The following is a 16,648-nucleotide window of genomic DNA, read 5'->3' on the forward strand; positions in this document are numbered from 1 at the left end:
TTTTGTTCTTGATTCCCTGGCCTCTGGGGATGTGTCGAGGAAGAAATTGTTGCGATTGAGGTCTAGGAAGCTATTTCCTGCTTTTTCCTCAAGGGTTTTTATGGTTTCCTGTTTCACATTCAGATCCTTTATCCAGTTTGAGTTTATTTTTGTGAATGGTGTCAGAAAGTGGTCTAATTTCATTTTTCTACATGTTGCTGTCCAACTCTCCCAACACCACCTGTTGAAGAGGCTGTCTTTTTTCCATTGGACACTCTTTCTTGCTTTGTCAAAGATTAATTGGCCATATACTTGTGGGTCCAGTTCTGGGTTCTCTATTCTATTCCATTGGTCCATGTGTCTGTTTTTGTGCCAAAACCATACTGTCTTGATGATGACAGCTTTGTAGTAGAGGCTAAAGTCTGGGATTGTGATGCCTCCCATTTTGGTTTTCTTCTTCAATATTACTTTGGCTATTCGGGGTTAAAGCAAAGTTAACACCGATCCTTCTCAATCTATTCCAAAAAATAGAAATGGAAGGAAGACTACCAGACTCATTCTATGAAGCACATATCACTTTCATTCTTAAGCCAGGCAGATCCAACACAAAAAGGCCAATATCCTTAATGAATACAGATGCAAAAATACTCTACAAGATACTAGCAAATCGAATTCAACAGCATATAAAAAGTATTATCCATTATGATCAAGTGGGATTTATTCCTGGGTTACAAGGCTGGTTCAATATTCGCAAATCCATTAATGTGATACACCACATCAACAAAACAAAAGAAAAAATAATATGATCTTGTCGATAGATGCTGAAAAAGCATTTGACAAAATACAACATCTCTTAATAAAAACCCTTGAGAAATTTGGGATAGAAGGAACTTATTTAAACATCATAAAAGCCATTTACAAAAAGCCCACAGCCATTGTTATCTTCAATGGGGAAAAACTGAGAGCTTTCCCCCTGAAATCAGGGACATGACAGAGATGTCCACTCTCACCACTGTTGTTTAACATAGTGCCGGAAGTCCTAGCATCAGCAATCAGCAAACAAAAGGAAATAAAAGGCATCAGAATCGACAAAGAAGAAGTCAAACTTTCCCTTTTTACAGACGACATGATACTTTACATAGAAAACCCGATAGACTCTACCAGAAGCCTTCGAAAACTGATCCATGGATTCAGTAAAGTTGCAGCGTACAAAGTCAATGTACTGAAATCAGTTGCATTCTTATACACCAAAAATGAAGCAACAGAAAGAGAAAGGAAGAAACAGATCTCATTCACAATTGCATGAAAAAACAAAATACCTAGGAATAAACCTAACCAAAGATGTAAAAGACCTGTATGCTGAAAACTATAGAAGACTTATGAAAGAAATTGAAGAAGACACAAGGAAATGGAAAAACATTCAGTACTCATGGATTGGAAGAATAAACATTGTTAAAATGTCATTATTACCCAAAGCAATTTACACATCCAATGCAATCCCTATCAAAGTTGCACCATCATTCTTCTCAAAGCTAGAACAAGCTATCTTAAAATCTGTATTGTTGAGTTTTAAGAGTTCTTTGTATATTTTGGATAACAAGGGTATCAGACATGTCTTCAGCAAATGTTTTCTCCCACTCTGTGGCTTGTTTTTTCTTTCCTTTAATGGTGTCCTTTGTGGAGCAGAAGTTATTTACTTTAATAAAGTCCAACTGATCAATTATTTCTTTCATAAATCATGCCATTGGCATTATGTCTCCTTCATTTGTTATTACATATCTTGTTTGTTACAGTCAGCCTAGATACTCTAAGTGCTATCTCATTGTGGTCTTGATCTGCATTTCTCTGATGGCTAAACAGGTTGAGCATCTTTGGTCATTTGTGTCTCCTTTGGAGAAATATCTATTCAGAAATTTTGCCCATTTTTAAATTGGGTTATTTGTGCTTTTATTATAGAGCAGTAAGAATTCTTTATTTATTCTAAGCCCAAGTCCCTTTTCAGGTACAAAATCTGTAAATATTTTCTGTCTGTCTCTTCGTTTTATGATCATGTCCTTTGCAGTACAACAAATTTTAATTTTGGTAAAGTCCAGTTTGTCTTTTTTATTTTCCTTTGGTTACTTGTGCTTTTGGTGTTCTTTCTAATTAAAGGTAGAACATTGTCTACATAAATGTCATTTACTTATTTAGAAGATTTACTCCTATGTATTCTCTAAGCATTTTATAGTTTTAGCTCTTACATTTGGGTCTTTGATCCATTTAGGGTTATTTTTTGTATATGAGGTAGAGGTTTCACTTGATTGTTTTGTATGTGGCTATCCGGTTGTCTCAGGATCATATGAAGAAAAGACATATCTTTTCCCACTGAATTACTTTGGCTTCTTTGTTGAAGTCAATTTACTGTACATGTGAGATTTTATTTCCAGAATCTAAATATTATTCCATTGGTCTGCTTGTCTGTTTATATGCCAGAACCATACCATCTTGGCTACTGTACCTTTGTGGTAAGTTTTGGAATTGGGAAGTGAGAGTCCCCCACCTTTTTCATTCTTTTCTAAGATTGTTTTGGCTATTCTGGGTCCCTTTTATTTCCATATGAACTTTTTAAGATCTGTTTTCTTTAGAGAAGCTAGCTGGAATTTTGATAGGAGTGGCATTGAATCTGTAGCCCAGTTTAGGGAGTATTGCCATCTTAACAATATTAAGACATGGAATGTTGTGGGGCACCTGGGTGGCTCAGTCGGTTGAGCATCTGATTTTGGCTCAGGTCATGATATTGCAGTTTGTGAGTTCAAGTCCCATGTCGGGCTCTGTGCTGACAGGTTGGAGCCTGGAGCCTGCTTCAGATTCTTGTCTCCCTCTCTCTCTGTCCCTCCTCTGCTTGCTGTCTCTCTCTCTCTCCCTCTCAAAAAGAAACGTTAAGAAAAATTAAAAAAGAAAAAGACATGGGATGTTGTATTAGTTTCCTAGGGCTGCTGTAACAAATGACTAGGAACTGTACAACAGAAATTTATTCTCCTATCCTTATGGAGGCCAGAAGTCCAAGGGATGTTGACAGGGTCACTCTGTCTGCAGATCCTAGGACAGAATCTGACCTTCCTCTTTTAGCTTCTGGTTGCTCTAGGCAGTCCATGGTTTATGATTGCATCACCTCAGTTTCTGCGTCTGTGGTCACATTGCCTCCTCTTCTCTTTCAAAACTTCTCTGCCTGTGTCTAAGGACACATGTGATTGCATTAGGTCTCACTGGATAACACAAGATAAGCTCATTTTAGGTGCATAGAATGATATGTGGATAACTTCATGTGTGTATATTGTTTAGATAGTTTATAACCACATGGGTAGACATATAAATTTGGGGTCTGTAGCTGTAGTCCTGGCACAAATAAAAGTACTTGTGGCTATAAAGATCTTTGGAACTGGGAAGATACTGCTCAAAGGGTACAAACTTGTTATATAAGATGAGTAGGTCTGGAAACCTAATGTATACCATGGTGACTGTAGCTGTAATAATCCTGTTTTGAATAGTGGAAATTTGCTAAGAGAGTAGATTTTAGGGGCTCTCATATCACACACACAAAAGATGGTAACTCTGAGGAGAAAGTATGTTAATTAGCTTGTGATAATTATTTCACTGTATATGTGTATCATATCATCATGTTATATTCTTTAATATGTATAATTTTACATATAGTTTCATTAAAAATAAAAAATCTTTATTTACATATATTGTCATGTAATAGGAATTTACATGATTTTCTGTATATAATTTATTTTGAAAGCTGTGGACACCTATCTGGTTTGTAGATATTGTAGGTGTGCATGCTGCCCCAGGCACACGTGCCTGTGTGCTAGAGGAGATGCCAGTGTTATACTGAATATATATATACTGGTCTCAGTATTGACGCGGTAACAAGCTTAACTACTAATTCTCACAGTCTCCTAATTAGGTACTGAAGCACAGAGAGGTGAAATAACTTGTTCAAGGTCACAGAGTGAGAAAGTGTCCATAGCAAAACTGGAGATTGACACTGAGGTCTACCATCACTGTGTGCCACAATGTCTTCTTTAGGAGACTCCAGAAAAATGTATGTATTAGGACAGTTATGGAATTTGATATCCTTAAAATTTTTAGTCTATCTACTTGTAGATAAATCACATATTTTAGTAATTGCCTATTAAATGAAGTATCAGCTTATTTTTATATTGTTGGGACTGGAAAATCCCTTTGATAAAAGTGATAGCTGCTCAAGCCTTATTGCTGAGATATTTAGGACCCATCTAGGCAAAGTAAATATGCATATAAATTTTGAAAGACAAGAAAAACCCATGAAAACAGTTATTGCTGATATTAATCCCAAAAACTTAGAACTTCCAAAGTATGAAGGTTGATTAAAAACTGGAAGGATATTTAAAATGGCACTGAGGTCTGCTCCACTGGAACTCAAGGACAGCCTTTAATATTTTATCAGGATTGTAGCATTTTTCCAGATAAAGAATGAATCCATCTAGAATGGCTCACCTTATTCTAGGTGAGCAGCTTTTTACCGAAGGCCTTGTTTGGAATTATTTACCCTTTGCAATACAGTACTCTAGGCCCTCAAAGACCAAACACCCTAGCTGCTTCTGAGAGACCACCTTTCTCTTTTCTCTCCTCAATACTCAAGAAGTTTCTCAGAGCACCAATTAAATTCCTTCATCATTGTGTGTCAATTAAGTGCGAACCAACACCTTGCTTTGTTAGCCTCCAGAGGGCTGCATTGTCATACAGATTGCCGGCCTACAGTATCTGTCTCAGGACCAATATCCACTTTGTTTGGGGACAGGTTTTTCTCCTGGAGGTGAAAACAGGGTTTTGTTTCACCTGGTAGTAAAATTTATGCAATTTTAAATTAGACTTTATAGCATTAGAATAATTGACATTCTACTGATTCCAATTTCAAAATTATAAAACCTCGAGAAATCAAGTGTTCCTCTTTAACTGGAATATTGTCCCCAGTTCTGCAGTCAGCTACTGAATGGGGCCAGGTTTTTAGGTGGTTTTGCTGTGGAAACATATTATGCATATGTGTAATGCATGGGAGATTAATTCAGTTTGGATGTAGAGAAAACTGAAGAACCCATTCAACCCTGGGGAGTGTTTATTATTTGTAACTACCACTCTACTGTGAGGCCTGTGCTTTTCAGAGGTGACTAAGCCTGGGGGCAAGCAGGGGAAGGCCGGGTTGGCAGTGCTACAGTTGGGTCACTGTGGGACCAGGCCAGGCCCTGCCTGAGGTGCAGAGAAGGCTCTCCCTGTGTTTCTTTCTTCCTTCCTGTGGGTTTGTGGAAGGATTAGGGGTGTTCTGGCCTCTGCCCTCACACATAGGCCTTGGGGACTATAAACAGAAGACTCCCCACAGCTAAGGTGCTGTAGGGTCCTCCTGCGTGGAGGGATGGGGTTAAGGTCATTTCTCAGTGTTCTGTAATTTAGGTTGATGGCTTTCTGGGGAGGGAGAGGACAGAAGAAGAGGGAGTGTGCAGTGAGGCAATTCTACAAATAGGATTTGAGCAGCATGAAAACTAGGCACCTGGGAACCTATGTGTGGGAACAGTAATTTCATGCTGTTAGTGGTGGTATTATAATGAACATGAAGGATAAGTTGCCTGGGTATCTAGCACCTGGCATTATCTTTTGTTTTTTATTTTAGAGAGAGAGTGCATGAGCAGGGAAGAGAGCCGGCAGAGGATAGAGAGATAGATCTCAAGCAGGCTCCACACTCAGCGTGGAGCCCAACGGAAGGCTTGATCCCACAGCCCTGGGATCATGACCTGAGCCGAAATAAGAGTCTGATGCTCAACTGACTGAGCCACCCAGGTGCCCCTAGCACTTGGCATTTTCTGTAACTGTCCCCTCAGCAGCCCAGCAAAGGAAGTATTTTAGTTTGACAGAACCTGGGACTTGCCCCGAGTTGAACTGCTTGGGAGTCCTGCAGCCTCGCAACGAGTACAAGGAAAGGGCACTGGGTCACTTTAGTTGTGATGACTGTGTTGGCAATGTCTTGGGGTATTTAGGGCCATCTGCATGGGTCAGAACGATTCTGATGCTTCAAAGTTCACACAGAATCCTTGGCCCTCTCTAATTACCTTGGCTGTTGTAGTTGACCTTGTTTGTGTGCAGACAGCAGAGTTTCAAGGGAAATCAGACGCTTGGAGGCTCAGAGGTTCTGATTCTGGGGCTTCAGCCTTCTCTTAAGGGAATTGACCCCAACCCAATCCATTTCAGTGTTCATTTTGATAACTTGTATTAAGTACCTACCAGACACCAAAAGGCAAAGCTCATACTGTATGATCAAATATTGAAAACAAGTGTGAAGGGATTGTGCAGGAGCCAGCTGATGTGCTTCACCACCCTGTTGTGTGTGAGCCTGCAGTACCCTATCCTGCCCCAGGACTGTGGCCATCCACTTGGTCAGCCACAGGTAGATGGGCCAAGGAACATGACCATTCTGTGGAGACACCCTGTGTGCTGTTTACTGATACACCAAGTCCACATCCAGAGGAAGCTTGGACGCAGTAAGGGAACTTGGAAATCAAATTTTGATGTAAATAGTTTTGTGGGAAAAATAAAAGTATGCCTTGTAGCATTTTTACAAGAGGTAGGTCTCTGTGATCAGGAAATCAGCAGCAGTAGGTACTCAAACTGCTGTTTTTGTGGGGGGGCGGGTCACCAGCTCTGCTGGAATGAGATCTTTTCAGGATGTCATAAGGCAAGAGCACACATGGGGTGGGGATACTCCACAGGGTTTAGCTTGTTTTTCTCAGAAGATGAAAACCCAAAGTTCCCTTAGCTAGCAATCATAGCAGTCATCCCACTTAGAGGACACGAGAGAAAGCCACACCAGCCTGCCTGCTTTTTACTCCTGTTGTGGATGGTGATGCGTTCATATTTGTTGATATTGTAGTTACAGTGAGCCAGAGCTCACATAAATGTAAGCCAGTCACCAGTGTCTCGAGTCAGGGTGTCTTTTGCTCAAATAACCCCAGCCTCGGATCCTGTGGTAGAGTCCTCTCCCTAAGGAATATGGTAAGAAAAAAGCTCAAGATAAGGGAAGGCAACTGGCTATGTGTGTATTTGACATCCCTCACAACCCTGTACCTGAGACCACCCAATCAGACTATGTGTCTATTCATTACCCATATATGGGAGACAGAGAAGTAGAAAATGCATAAAAGAGTACTCCATGTGGTCAGTGTGATGTGGGAGCATATGAGGGTTTTCTGCCCTTGATTTTCTTTTTTTTTATGAAATTTTATTTTATTTTTTTTTTTTTTTACTTTATAAAGTTCCATATTTTTTTAACATATGCAATTATTTTCCATCATTTACAATACAGTAGTTACAATGACACTCCAAACAGAAAAGCAAAGTAAAAAAATCGAAACACCAACTTCTGTTTCATGTAATTAGACTTATACAGAAATTAGAAGGTTAAGTAACAACTAGTTAATCACCTTTGATTTTCTGGATATCTCCTTTTTGACAGTGCAGGTATTGGAAAGGTTCTTGAGCTTACCTGCCCGCCTCTCCTAGGTGAATGCCCTAGAGTGTGCTGCTACCCTACCCTAGCCTAGACCTGACCTATCCTGGGGATGTCTGAGATGTAGCAGCTCTGAGATTAAGTGGGCCCATAATGCTGGTGACCTTCCCTTTGAAATAACTGAATTGCAGCATCGTGTATTGCTCTGGGCTCATTATAGAATGTACAGCATAAAAATGCAAACCCAAAACATCTCTGGCGTTTGAGACCTTTGATAAGGTGCACCACAGACCTGCACTGAGGTCGGCTTTGGGATTGGAGGAAGCATAGCCAGAGCCCTTTCTTTTTTTTTTTCTTTTTTTTTTAATTTTTTTTTCATGTTTTATTTATTTTTGATACAGAGAGAGACAGAGCATGAGAGGGGGAGGGGCAGAGAGAGGAGACACAGAACCGGAAGCAGGCTCCAGGCTCTGAGCTAGCTGTCAGCACAGAGCCTGACGCGGGGCTTGAACCCACGAACGTGAGATTTGACCTGAGCCGAAGTCGGAGGCTTAGCCGACTGAGCCACCCAGGCGCCCCAACCAGAGCCCTTTCTGAGTGCCTGTAAGCCTTGTGGCCAAGAGGGCAGGTGGGGTAAGGAGCTTGGGAGGACTGTGCCAGTCATACCTTTTTAGTCTTGGGTCATTAGATGGCAACCTGATGGCCTAAGGATTTGGCTTGTTTCCCATTTACCTTTTCTTGATTTTCCTCTCACCCCCCAAGATCTGCTTTGCGCTCACTGACTGTATACCCTGTTACTGATGGGTGTCCCCTCTCAGGAAAACATGTGGCCTCTCAGAAGTGGTTCTCTAGAGACTTTATCATAAAGTCTAGGGGGAGACCCTAGAAGGAGTGCTGGGTGTTCTGACCTGCCTCCCTGTAGACAGGGGTGGCTGTTATACTTACCTGAAATGTGCTTCAGGCACTCAGCCTCTTATGAGGAGGCTAAATCTGTTTTCAGAACCTGAATCTGTTTGCATTTTACCGAGGTCAGGATTCCTTTGCAGTCTTGCCTCAATAGACTCATTTTGGGTACACTGAATGTTCTGCTGTGAGCCAATGAAAACGGGCCCGTGGGGGATGCTATACTAGGTCCTGTGGGACCAGGGGCTGTTCAAAGAGCTGCTCTCTCCAAAACCAGGGCCCTGCTGGCCTGTTCCTTCTGTGGTCTCGTTAAGTCAGATGGGGAGTTCCTTCTGTTTCCTGGAAATCCCAGCCAGACCTCAAAAATGTGATTCTGTGGTCCCAGAGGAAATGAGGTAGGAGCGGCCTGGGCCTCCAGAGGCAGCCCCAGACTTGGTGCGGCCTGGTGACATTTGAAGATGAGCTGTGAACACAGTTCTTATGGGAAATGAGGAAGGAGCCATTACTCTTCTTTTTAAGTCTTGTTGCTTCTCTTGTGCCTGTAGTCTCAGTACTTATTTCTTTGTGCCTCTCCTTATTTCAGAAAGACTTTGGTTTGTGGCAGGCCGTGGGCCCCCTTCTCACCAGGCGAGACTTGCCACAGTGGGCCCTCTGCACACAGACTGCACCTCCATGGGCATCCATGGTGCCTCAGTTTGAGACAGTGTAGAAAGGGAAAGCTGCATCTCAACAGGGAACTTAAGTCCCTGTGGCAACAAAAATAACCTGTGGTGGAGGGAGTGCCTGGTCCCCCAGGATGGTGATGATGCAGGACTTGTTTATGGCTGGGAGAGGAAGATATTTCTTCTTTTCTTGCACAGCCCTTGGGAAAACAGCCAAGCCCACCTTCTCCAGGAACACTCTTGCACCCACCAAGGGCACAACTCTGCAGGACACGGTTTGGTTTGCCCCTTCAGTACTCCTGAAGAGGCCTCCTGGGGTGTTTGGCGAGGGAGGTTTTGTAAGAAAAAACCCTGGAGATGCCTTGCATCTCTAAGACAATCCTTAGATATAGTGTATAGTCATTTTTTTTTTAAATGAAGAAGACATGGAAATATCTTTCAAATATCCTATATTTTTTAAAAGTTGTAAAATAGGGGTGCCTGGGTGGCTCAGTTGTTGGTTGAGTGTCTGACTCTTGGTTTCAGCTGAGATTATAATCCCAGTGTCATGGGACTAAACCCTGAGTCAGCCCCTGAGCTGAGCCTGGAGCCTGAATGAGATAACTCATTCATTCTTTCCTCTCTCTCTCTCTCTCTCTCTCTCTCTCTCTCTCTCTCTCCCATCTGTACCTCTCCCCCACTCATGCACTCTCTCTCTCTCTCTCTCTCTTCAAAGTTAAAAAAAAAGTTGCGAAATAGCACATGTGGTGTTACACTTATTTAAAAACATGCATATCTATGTATGTTATGTATTTATATAATATATAGGTCTGTGCTTTCATCCACCATGTAGACTTAAGAATAATTTGAAAGCCTATGCTCTAAGCAGTGCTAATCTGTGGGAGTGAGGTTTTGCTGCTTTTTTGGTTTTTGTGTTTGTTTCCTTCATATACTTTTAATTGCTTGAATTGGTTACAACTAAAAGTAAAATAGAAAAAATGGAGGATTTTTCACAATAGATATGTTCATGATTTGTGGAGGCACAGCAGGTCGGTGGAGGCTTGTTAGGAGTCAGGGCAACAGGGAGAGCCTGCGGTGGGGAGGTGTGGGTGTGGTAGGTTCTGCAGTCAGGATCCCCTAGTCACTGTTCACCCTCCTCACCCTGATTCCTTGACTCTCTTTCACATACTGAATATTGCCACTTGACTTTCTTACCATTATGTTCTCCTGTCTGTTTACTTCTGGCTTATCAAAATTTATCATTGGCAAATGTCAGTAGTTGTATGCAGCTCACCACAGGTGGCTGTTGTCTGCAAAAGGACAGAACTCCCTGCTTGGGTAGGGGACTGACCTCGGATGAGGGGTGTGATTGATGTTACTTAGTTTTCTGATTTATCCTAGATGTTTTTACAGCATATCTATGTTTCTCCATGTTGTTTCTGCAGTCAGAGCTGTCTGGGATGGAGCTGTCTGGGTGTTCACGGCTCCACCTATCCATGTCCTTTCATCACTTCCCCATGTTCTTTTCCAGAAATGCTCGCATAATTTGATGAGTGGACAGAGCAGTCATGTTATCCTTTCACTCCTGCATCAAACCTGAGGCTGAGATGCTGGCCGTCTTTACACCTGATCAGCAGGTGTTTAATCAGGAGCTTGGGGAAGGCGGTTCACCTTATAAGATCACAATGGAGATTCTATTCAATTTAAAAAATTTTTTTTAATGTTTATTTAATTTTGTGAAAGAGTGACAGAGCAGGAGTGGGGGAGGCGCAGAGAGAGACACAGATCAGAAGCAGGCTCCAGGCTCTGAGCTGTCAGCACAGAGCCTGATGCAGGGCTCTAACCCATGAACCGCGAGATCATGACCTGAACCGAAGTTGGCCATCGAACCGACTAAGCCCCTCAAAGTCAACATTTTTATGTCACTGATTTTACTGTTTCCCTGAGTAAGATGATACTTTTTGTGGAGGAAGAAGGAGATTGATAAGAACAGATTTCAATCTTTCATACAGTTTTTGTGCTGATGCAGACCTTCCTACCCCTCGTGGATGATGCATGGGCAAATACCATTGACATTAAAAATTATATTTTTATAGAATTGGCATTTATTGTGCTGTTTCTTATTAGTAAGAGATGTTGCTTCATTGTTTCATGTTTATAGAATTGCTTGATGATTGATCAGCTTGACCAGTTTTCCATGTTTGTTTACTTATCATATCTCTTCTTTTCAGAATTGTCTACAGTACTGTGTCTGTATATTCTGACCAATGTAAAGTCACTATAGTTATTGGTCAGAACAGTTTGGTGTTGGCAGTATCATATGGTTCATCCTAGTATCTTTAGGACCTCAGTGTTTTACATGGCTTAGGAACATCTTTCTAGTTATAAAGATTTTCACTTTTTATAAAATTTTTTGGGAAATATAAAGATATAGGGAATAGAAAATGGAAAGGTGTAATACCATAAAATCATCTCTTACCATTTTGGTGTATTTTTAAACTATAATTCCCCCCAAGAATTGCAGAAGCCTCTTGATAGAATTGTTCTAGACATATGTGAATTATTGTATGTGAACTGACCAGTACATATGCTAGCTATTATTATTATAAAGTTTTTATCCTGGCTTAATATTTTATCAACTGCACTTTCTATGCTGTTAAATATTCTTCGCAAATGTATTTTTTAAGCCTACTGAATATTCTGCCATATAATTATGCTGTAACTTAGCAATCTATTTTCTTTTGTTGGACATTTTATTTTCTTTTACCTTTTTGTCTGTAGCTCTATCCTGAAGTACAAGGAATTTCTGTAAGATATTGTGTATGTGAAAAGACTAGGTCAAATAATACAATTATTTGAAAATTTCTTGGCATACAAAGTATACTCCAGAAGACATTTAGTTGTCACTTTCTCTAGAAATATGTGAGAGCCCCTTCTGATGATAGCCTCAGTTAGCATTGGGAGTTTTTATTCTTGATAATTTGACAGTGGCATATAGTATCTTTGTTTGAATTTGAACATTTTTAGATGGTTATTAACCAAATATTTTTTCTTTTGTGATTAAGTAACATCCTCTATATATTTTACTGGAGTTTCTATTTTTTTATTATAAATACTTTCACTTGGTAAAATTTAGTAACATTTTTACTTTATAGTCTTTATAACAACCAGTAAGGAAAAAATGCCATTATTTGTATATATAGAGAGAAAAATTAGAATGTATATTTGTCAAAATATTAATAATGTTTTTTTTAGGTGGCGAAATTTGGGATGATTTTAGTTCTCTCTTTTATACTTATATCTTTTTTTTTCTGATTGTTCTATAATATATATTTTCTTACAGAGCAAAGAAATTCTGGTTCTTTTGAACAAGGACTGGTTCCCCAGTTACATGCTTCTGGTCTCTCCTACAAAGGTCTCACATAAGCCTGAGAGCACCCTAGATGCCACCCCACCAGGGCTCATCGGAACAGTGAAAGAATGTATGATGTGTGGCAATAAGAGTGTGCTCTTGTTTCCTTTTTTCCCCTGGCGTGTCCAGCCTGCTATGGGATGGGTGAAGAAGAAGAGAACCACTATGTTTCACAGCTCAAGGAAGTCTACAGCAGCTGTGACACTACAGGAACAGGCTTTCTGGATCGGGAAGAGCTTACCCAGCTCTGCCTTAAGCTTCATCTGGAAAAGGAGCTGCCCGTTCTTCTGCAAACACTTCTTCGAAATGACCACTTTGCCAGGGTGGGTATTTGACTTCATTCTCATGAGGAAAAGCACAGAATATTATAATTAGCTGCAGGCATTTGAGAACTACCAGTTGACTAAAGATACACCAAAGGAGAGTTATTAGGAACTGGAAGGCTGCTTTTCCTTCTGCTGAACTCTTACATTGTAGCAAGAATTTCCTTGAAGTTACTTTTTTTAATGTTTATTAATTTTTGAGAGAGAGCATGAGTGGGGGAGGGGCAGAGAGAGGGGGGGGCAGAGAATCTGAAGTGGGCCCTGCACCGACAGAGGTGAGCCCCATGTGGGACTCAAACCCGTGAACTGTGAGAACATGACCTGAGCCAAAGTTGGATGCTCACCCGACTTAGCCACCCAAGTGCCCCTAAGATTTTTTTTTAAAGCATAATAACTTCCAGAGGTTTGGTTTGGTTTTTCCTGAAAGGTGTTTGAGTGATTTATTAGGGGTGGGGGGTGAGGTGGAAGGTTAATATGGGTAAGTGGCATTTGGTTCACAAAAACTCAAGGATCTGAGGGCAGCTGACACATTGGGTCATTGAGAGAAAGGCAACTTCAAAGTACCTTGAAGGCAGATTGTTTAGTAAAATTACACAGCTTGAAATTCATTATGTCAGCTGGACAAAGCAACTGCACACCACTGTTGCAGAACAAAAGGATACGTATGTTCAGAGGTGTCCAGTGTTTTCATCTAGGCGAGATTGAAAGTATGAACTCAGTTGTTTTTGCTAGGAAGTTCAAGGTCATCTAGAATGGTGATCTAGAATCTAGACTACAATTTACTTTCCTGACAGAAACACTTAAAAGTACCTCCCACCTTGTCCCTACTTCTTAAATGTGTCCAGATGTTAATGTTTTAGTGCTAAAAATGGTGCCTTTTATCTCGTTGGTCATCTTAACTTTGAAGGAAGAGCATTTTTTCTAGAGGAATCAATAAAAACATTTTTATTTTGAATGAGAAAAAAAAAACCTAGCCTGCAGATTTTCCTGAATTGGCTCTCGGACAAAAACAAATGCTGAAAAACAAGGAAAAATTCCTCACTGCTAGGGAGAGAGTCCAGACAAAATGTACCTCTTGTTACTTCCCCCAAACACCCACTGCCCCATATTGCCAATGCTTGTCAGTAGGATACTGTTACTCACCCTTGGGGAGCTCTGCCTCAACTAATCTGACCATACCCTTTCTCTGTCTCTCTTCATTCTATTCCTAATTTTTTTTATGGACTTAAGAATCAGGTATCTTGATATCACCTGGAATTGTATTTGGGAGCAAAAGGCACATTTGTGAAAATCTCTCTGGTTATTCAAGCAGCATAAATAGATGATCTGAGTTTCTTAATTATTTTTGGCAGTTTGGAAAATTCAAAGCCAAAAGAATAACTTTTGAGTTCATATTCATATGGTAGATTTTGCTGATTGAACAATCACATAATTCCTGAGCCTTCTGCACTTTATCCTTTGTATGTGCAGAAATGGTGGAAACATCAAATTATGGTAGGGAAAAAAAGGTTAGTATTGGAACATCAGTTAAGAGAAAAATCACCTTGGTTGTTTGAGATTTCTGGTTTCTCCTATATCACCTGTACCGTGTAAAAGACTTCCTATGAGTTGTAACTGCTTCCAGGAGGCGGATGTTTCTCCTCACACTTCTAGGAGGAGGTGTGTTAGTAGGAGACACAGACACTCACAGGCATTGCCAGGAGCCTAACCTTTTCTGATGCACATGGTCTCTTGACAAAGCTCTGTGTGTATTCATCTATCTTTCTTTCTGTCTCAACTCCACTCCCTTACAGTCAAGATTTCTGCTGCCATTCGTGCTTTTGAGTCTCACCTGAAGTTGTCCCTCCTTCCCTCTCTAACATTTCAAGAGTAGTGTCCACACCAACTCATGCTTCTAGGGGCCCTGCATTTGTCTCCCTCTACCCCACCCCACACTTTATACCACCTCCTCTGTGATAGTATAGTCATGGTGGATTATTTCTGCTTTTAGAGCTTTTACAGCTCCTCTGCTTCATCCCACAGACGGGGCCTAGCACACACAGCCAGCATTTAGGTGGATTCTGTAGAGGTTTTAGGAGAAGCTGGTATCAAGCCAGAAATGTCCAGATAGTTATCACCATTTTCCATTATAGAAATCAAATGGTGGAGATTTCAGGATATTTTAAAGAAAATCAAGATAAATCCTTTATCCATGAGAATTGATTGACTTTCTAGTTCAAATATCACATACCCAGTTTCCTTGTAGTAACTAATACATGACATCATGTAATGGTTAGTCATTGATACAGTAACCCAGTTATAAAAATGAACAATATTATAAACAGCATTAACTAACAGGGTAATCTTTTAATGCAATGAGTTTTGCTCATTTTTTATTTCTATTTCCTGTGAAAGAAACTTTATCAGGATCTGGTTTCAAGCCAGAAATTAATCTGGCCTGATTCCCATGGAGTGTGGGGAATTTCCATGTGCATTTTTTGTTAGGTAGGTACTCTTGTTTCTTTATCAGTGGTGAGGACCTTATGTTGAGTATTTTAAACTTGTGCAGAAAGAGGATTTTACTAAAAAAAAAAAAAAGTATTAAATTGAAATAGTGTTGACATGCAATGTTACATTAGTTTTAGTTGTACAACATAGAGACTGGACAAGTCTATGTGTTATGTTATGCTCACCACAAATGTACCTGCCATCTGCCACCATACACCACCATGGCAGTATCATTGATTATATTCCCTGTACTTCCCTAGAAGGCTGTTCCTTTTATTTTCATGACTTATTCATTTCTTAATGGGATGCTTGTATCTCCCACTCCCTTTCATCCATTTTGCCAATCCTCACAATACCCTTTCCTCTGGCAACCATCAATCAGTTTGTTTTCTGTATTTATAGTCTGTTTCTGCCTTTGTATTTGTTCATTCATTTATTTTATTTTTTGTGTTCTATTTTTAAATCATAAGTGAAATCAGATGGCATTTTCTTTCTGTTGACTTATTTCACTTAGCATAATACCCTCTGGATCCATCCATGTTGTCACAGATGGCAAGATCTCATTTTTTCTTATGACTGAGCAACATTCCTTTTTTATTATCTATACCATATTTTCCTTATCCATCCATCTATTTTTAAAATTTTTTAAATTTTTTATGGCAAGAAGGGGAGGGTCAGAGAGAGAGAGGGAGGCACAGAATCTGAAGCAGGCTCCAGGTTCTGAGCTAGCTGTCAGCACAGAGCCTGATGCAGGGCTCACACCCACAAACCATGAGATCGTGACCTGAGCCAAAGTCGGACTCTCAACCAACTGAGCCACCCAGGCGCCCCTATCCATCCATCTATTGATGGACACTTGGGCTGTTTCCATATCTTTGCCATTATAAATAATGCAGCAATAAACATAGAGGTGCATATACTTGGAAAAATAATTCTTGACATAGTACTACTGAAAATAATTTTAAAGTTGAAAGTGAGATCAGTTGCATTCTTACACACCAAAAATGAAGCAACAGAAAGAGAAAGCAAGAAACAGATCCCATTCACAATTACATGAAAAAACATAAAATACCTAGGAATAAACCTAACCAAAGATGTAAAAGACCTGTATGCTGAAAACCATAGAAGACTTATCAAAGAAATTGAAGAAGACACCAAGAAATGGAAAAACATTCCATAGAAGACTTATCAAAGAAATTGAAGAAGACACCAAGAAATGGATTGGAAAAATAAACATCGTTAAAATGTCATTATTACCCAAAGCAATTTACACATCCAATGCAATCCCCATCAAAGTTGCACCATCATTCTTCTCAAAGCTAGAACAAACTATCTTAAAATTCATATGGAACCACAAAAAACCCTGAATAGCCAAAGTAATATT

At 40.1% G+C, this 16,648-nt stretch overlaps 1 protein-coding gene across 1 annotated transcript in view; it reads left to right on the forward strand.

Annotated features, from left to right (window-relative positions):
• Positions 1-16,648, forward strand: part of NINL (ninein like) — a 239,084-nt gene that overhangs the window by 116,467 nt on the left and 105,969 nt on the right. The window contains exon 2 of the mRNA XM_029918717.1: positions 12,584-12,777. Coding sequence (XP_029774577.1) covers positions 12,595-12,777 — 183 coding nt within the window. The 5' untranslated portion in view covers positions 12,584-12,594. The remainder of the gene's footprint in view (positions 1-12,583; positions 12,778-16,648) is intronic.

Source organism: Suricata suricatta, chromosome 12 (assembly GCF_006229205.1).
Source record: "Suricata suricatta isolate VVHF042 chromosome 12, meerkat_22Aug2017_6uvM2_HiC, whole genome shotgun sequence".
In the NCBI taxonomy this organism is placed as follows: Eukaryota; Metazoa; Chordata; class Mammalia; order Carnivora; family Herpestidae; genus Suricata; species Suricata suricatta.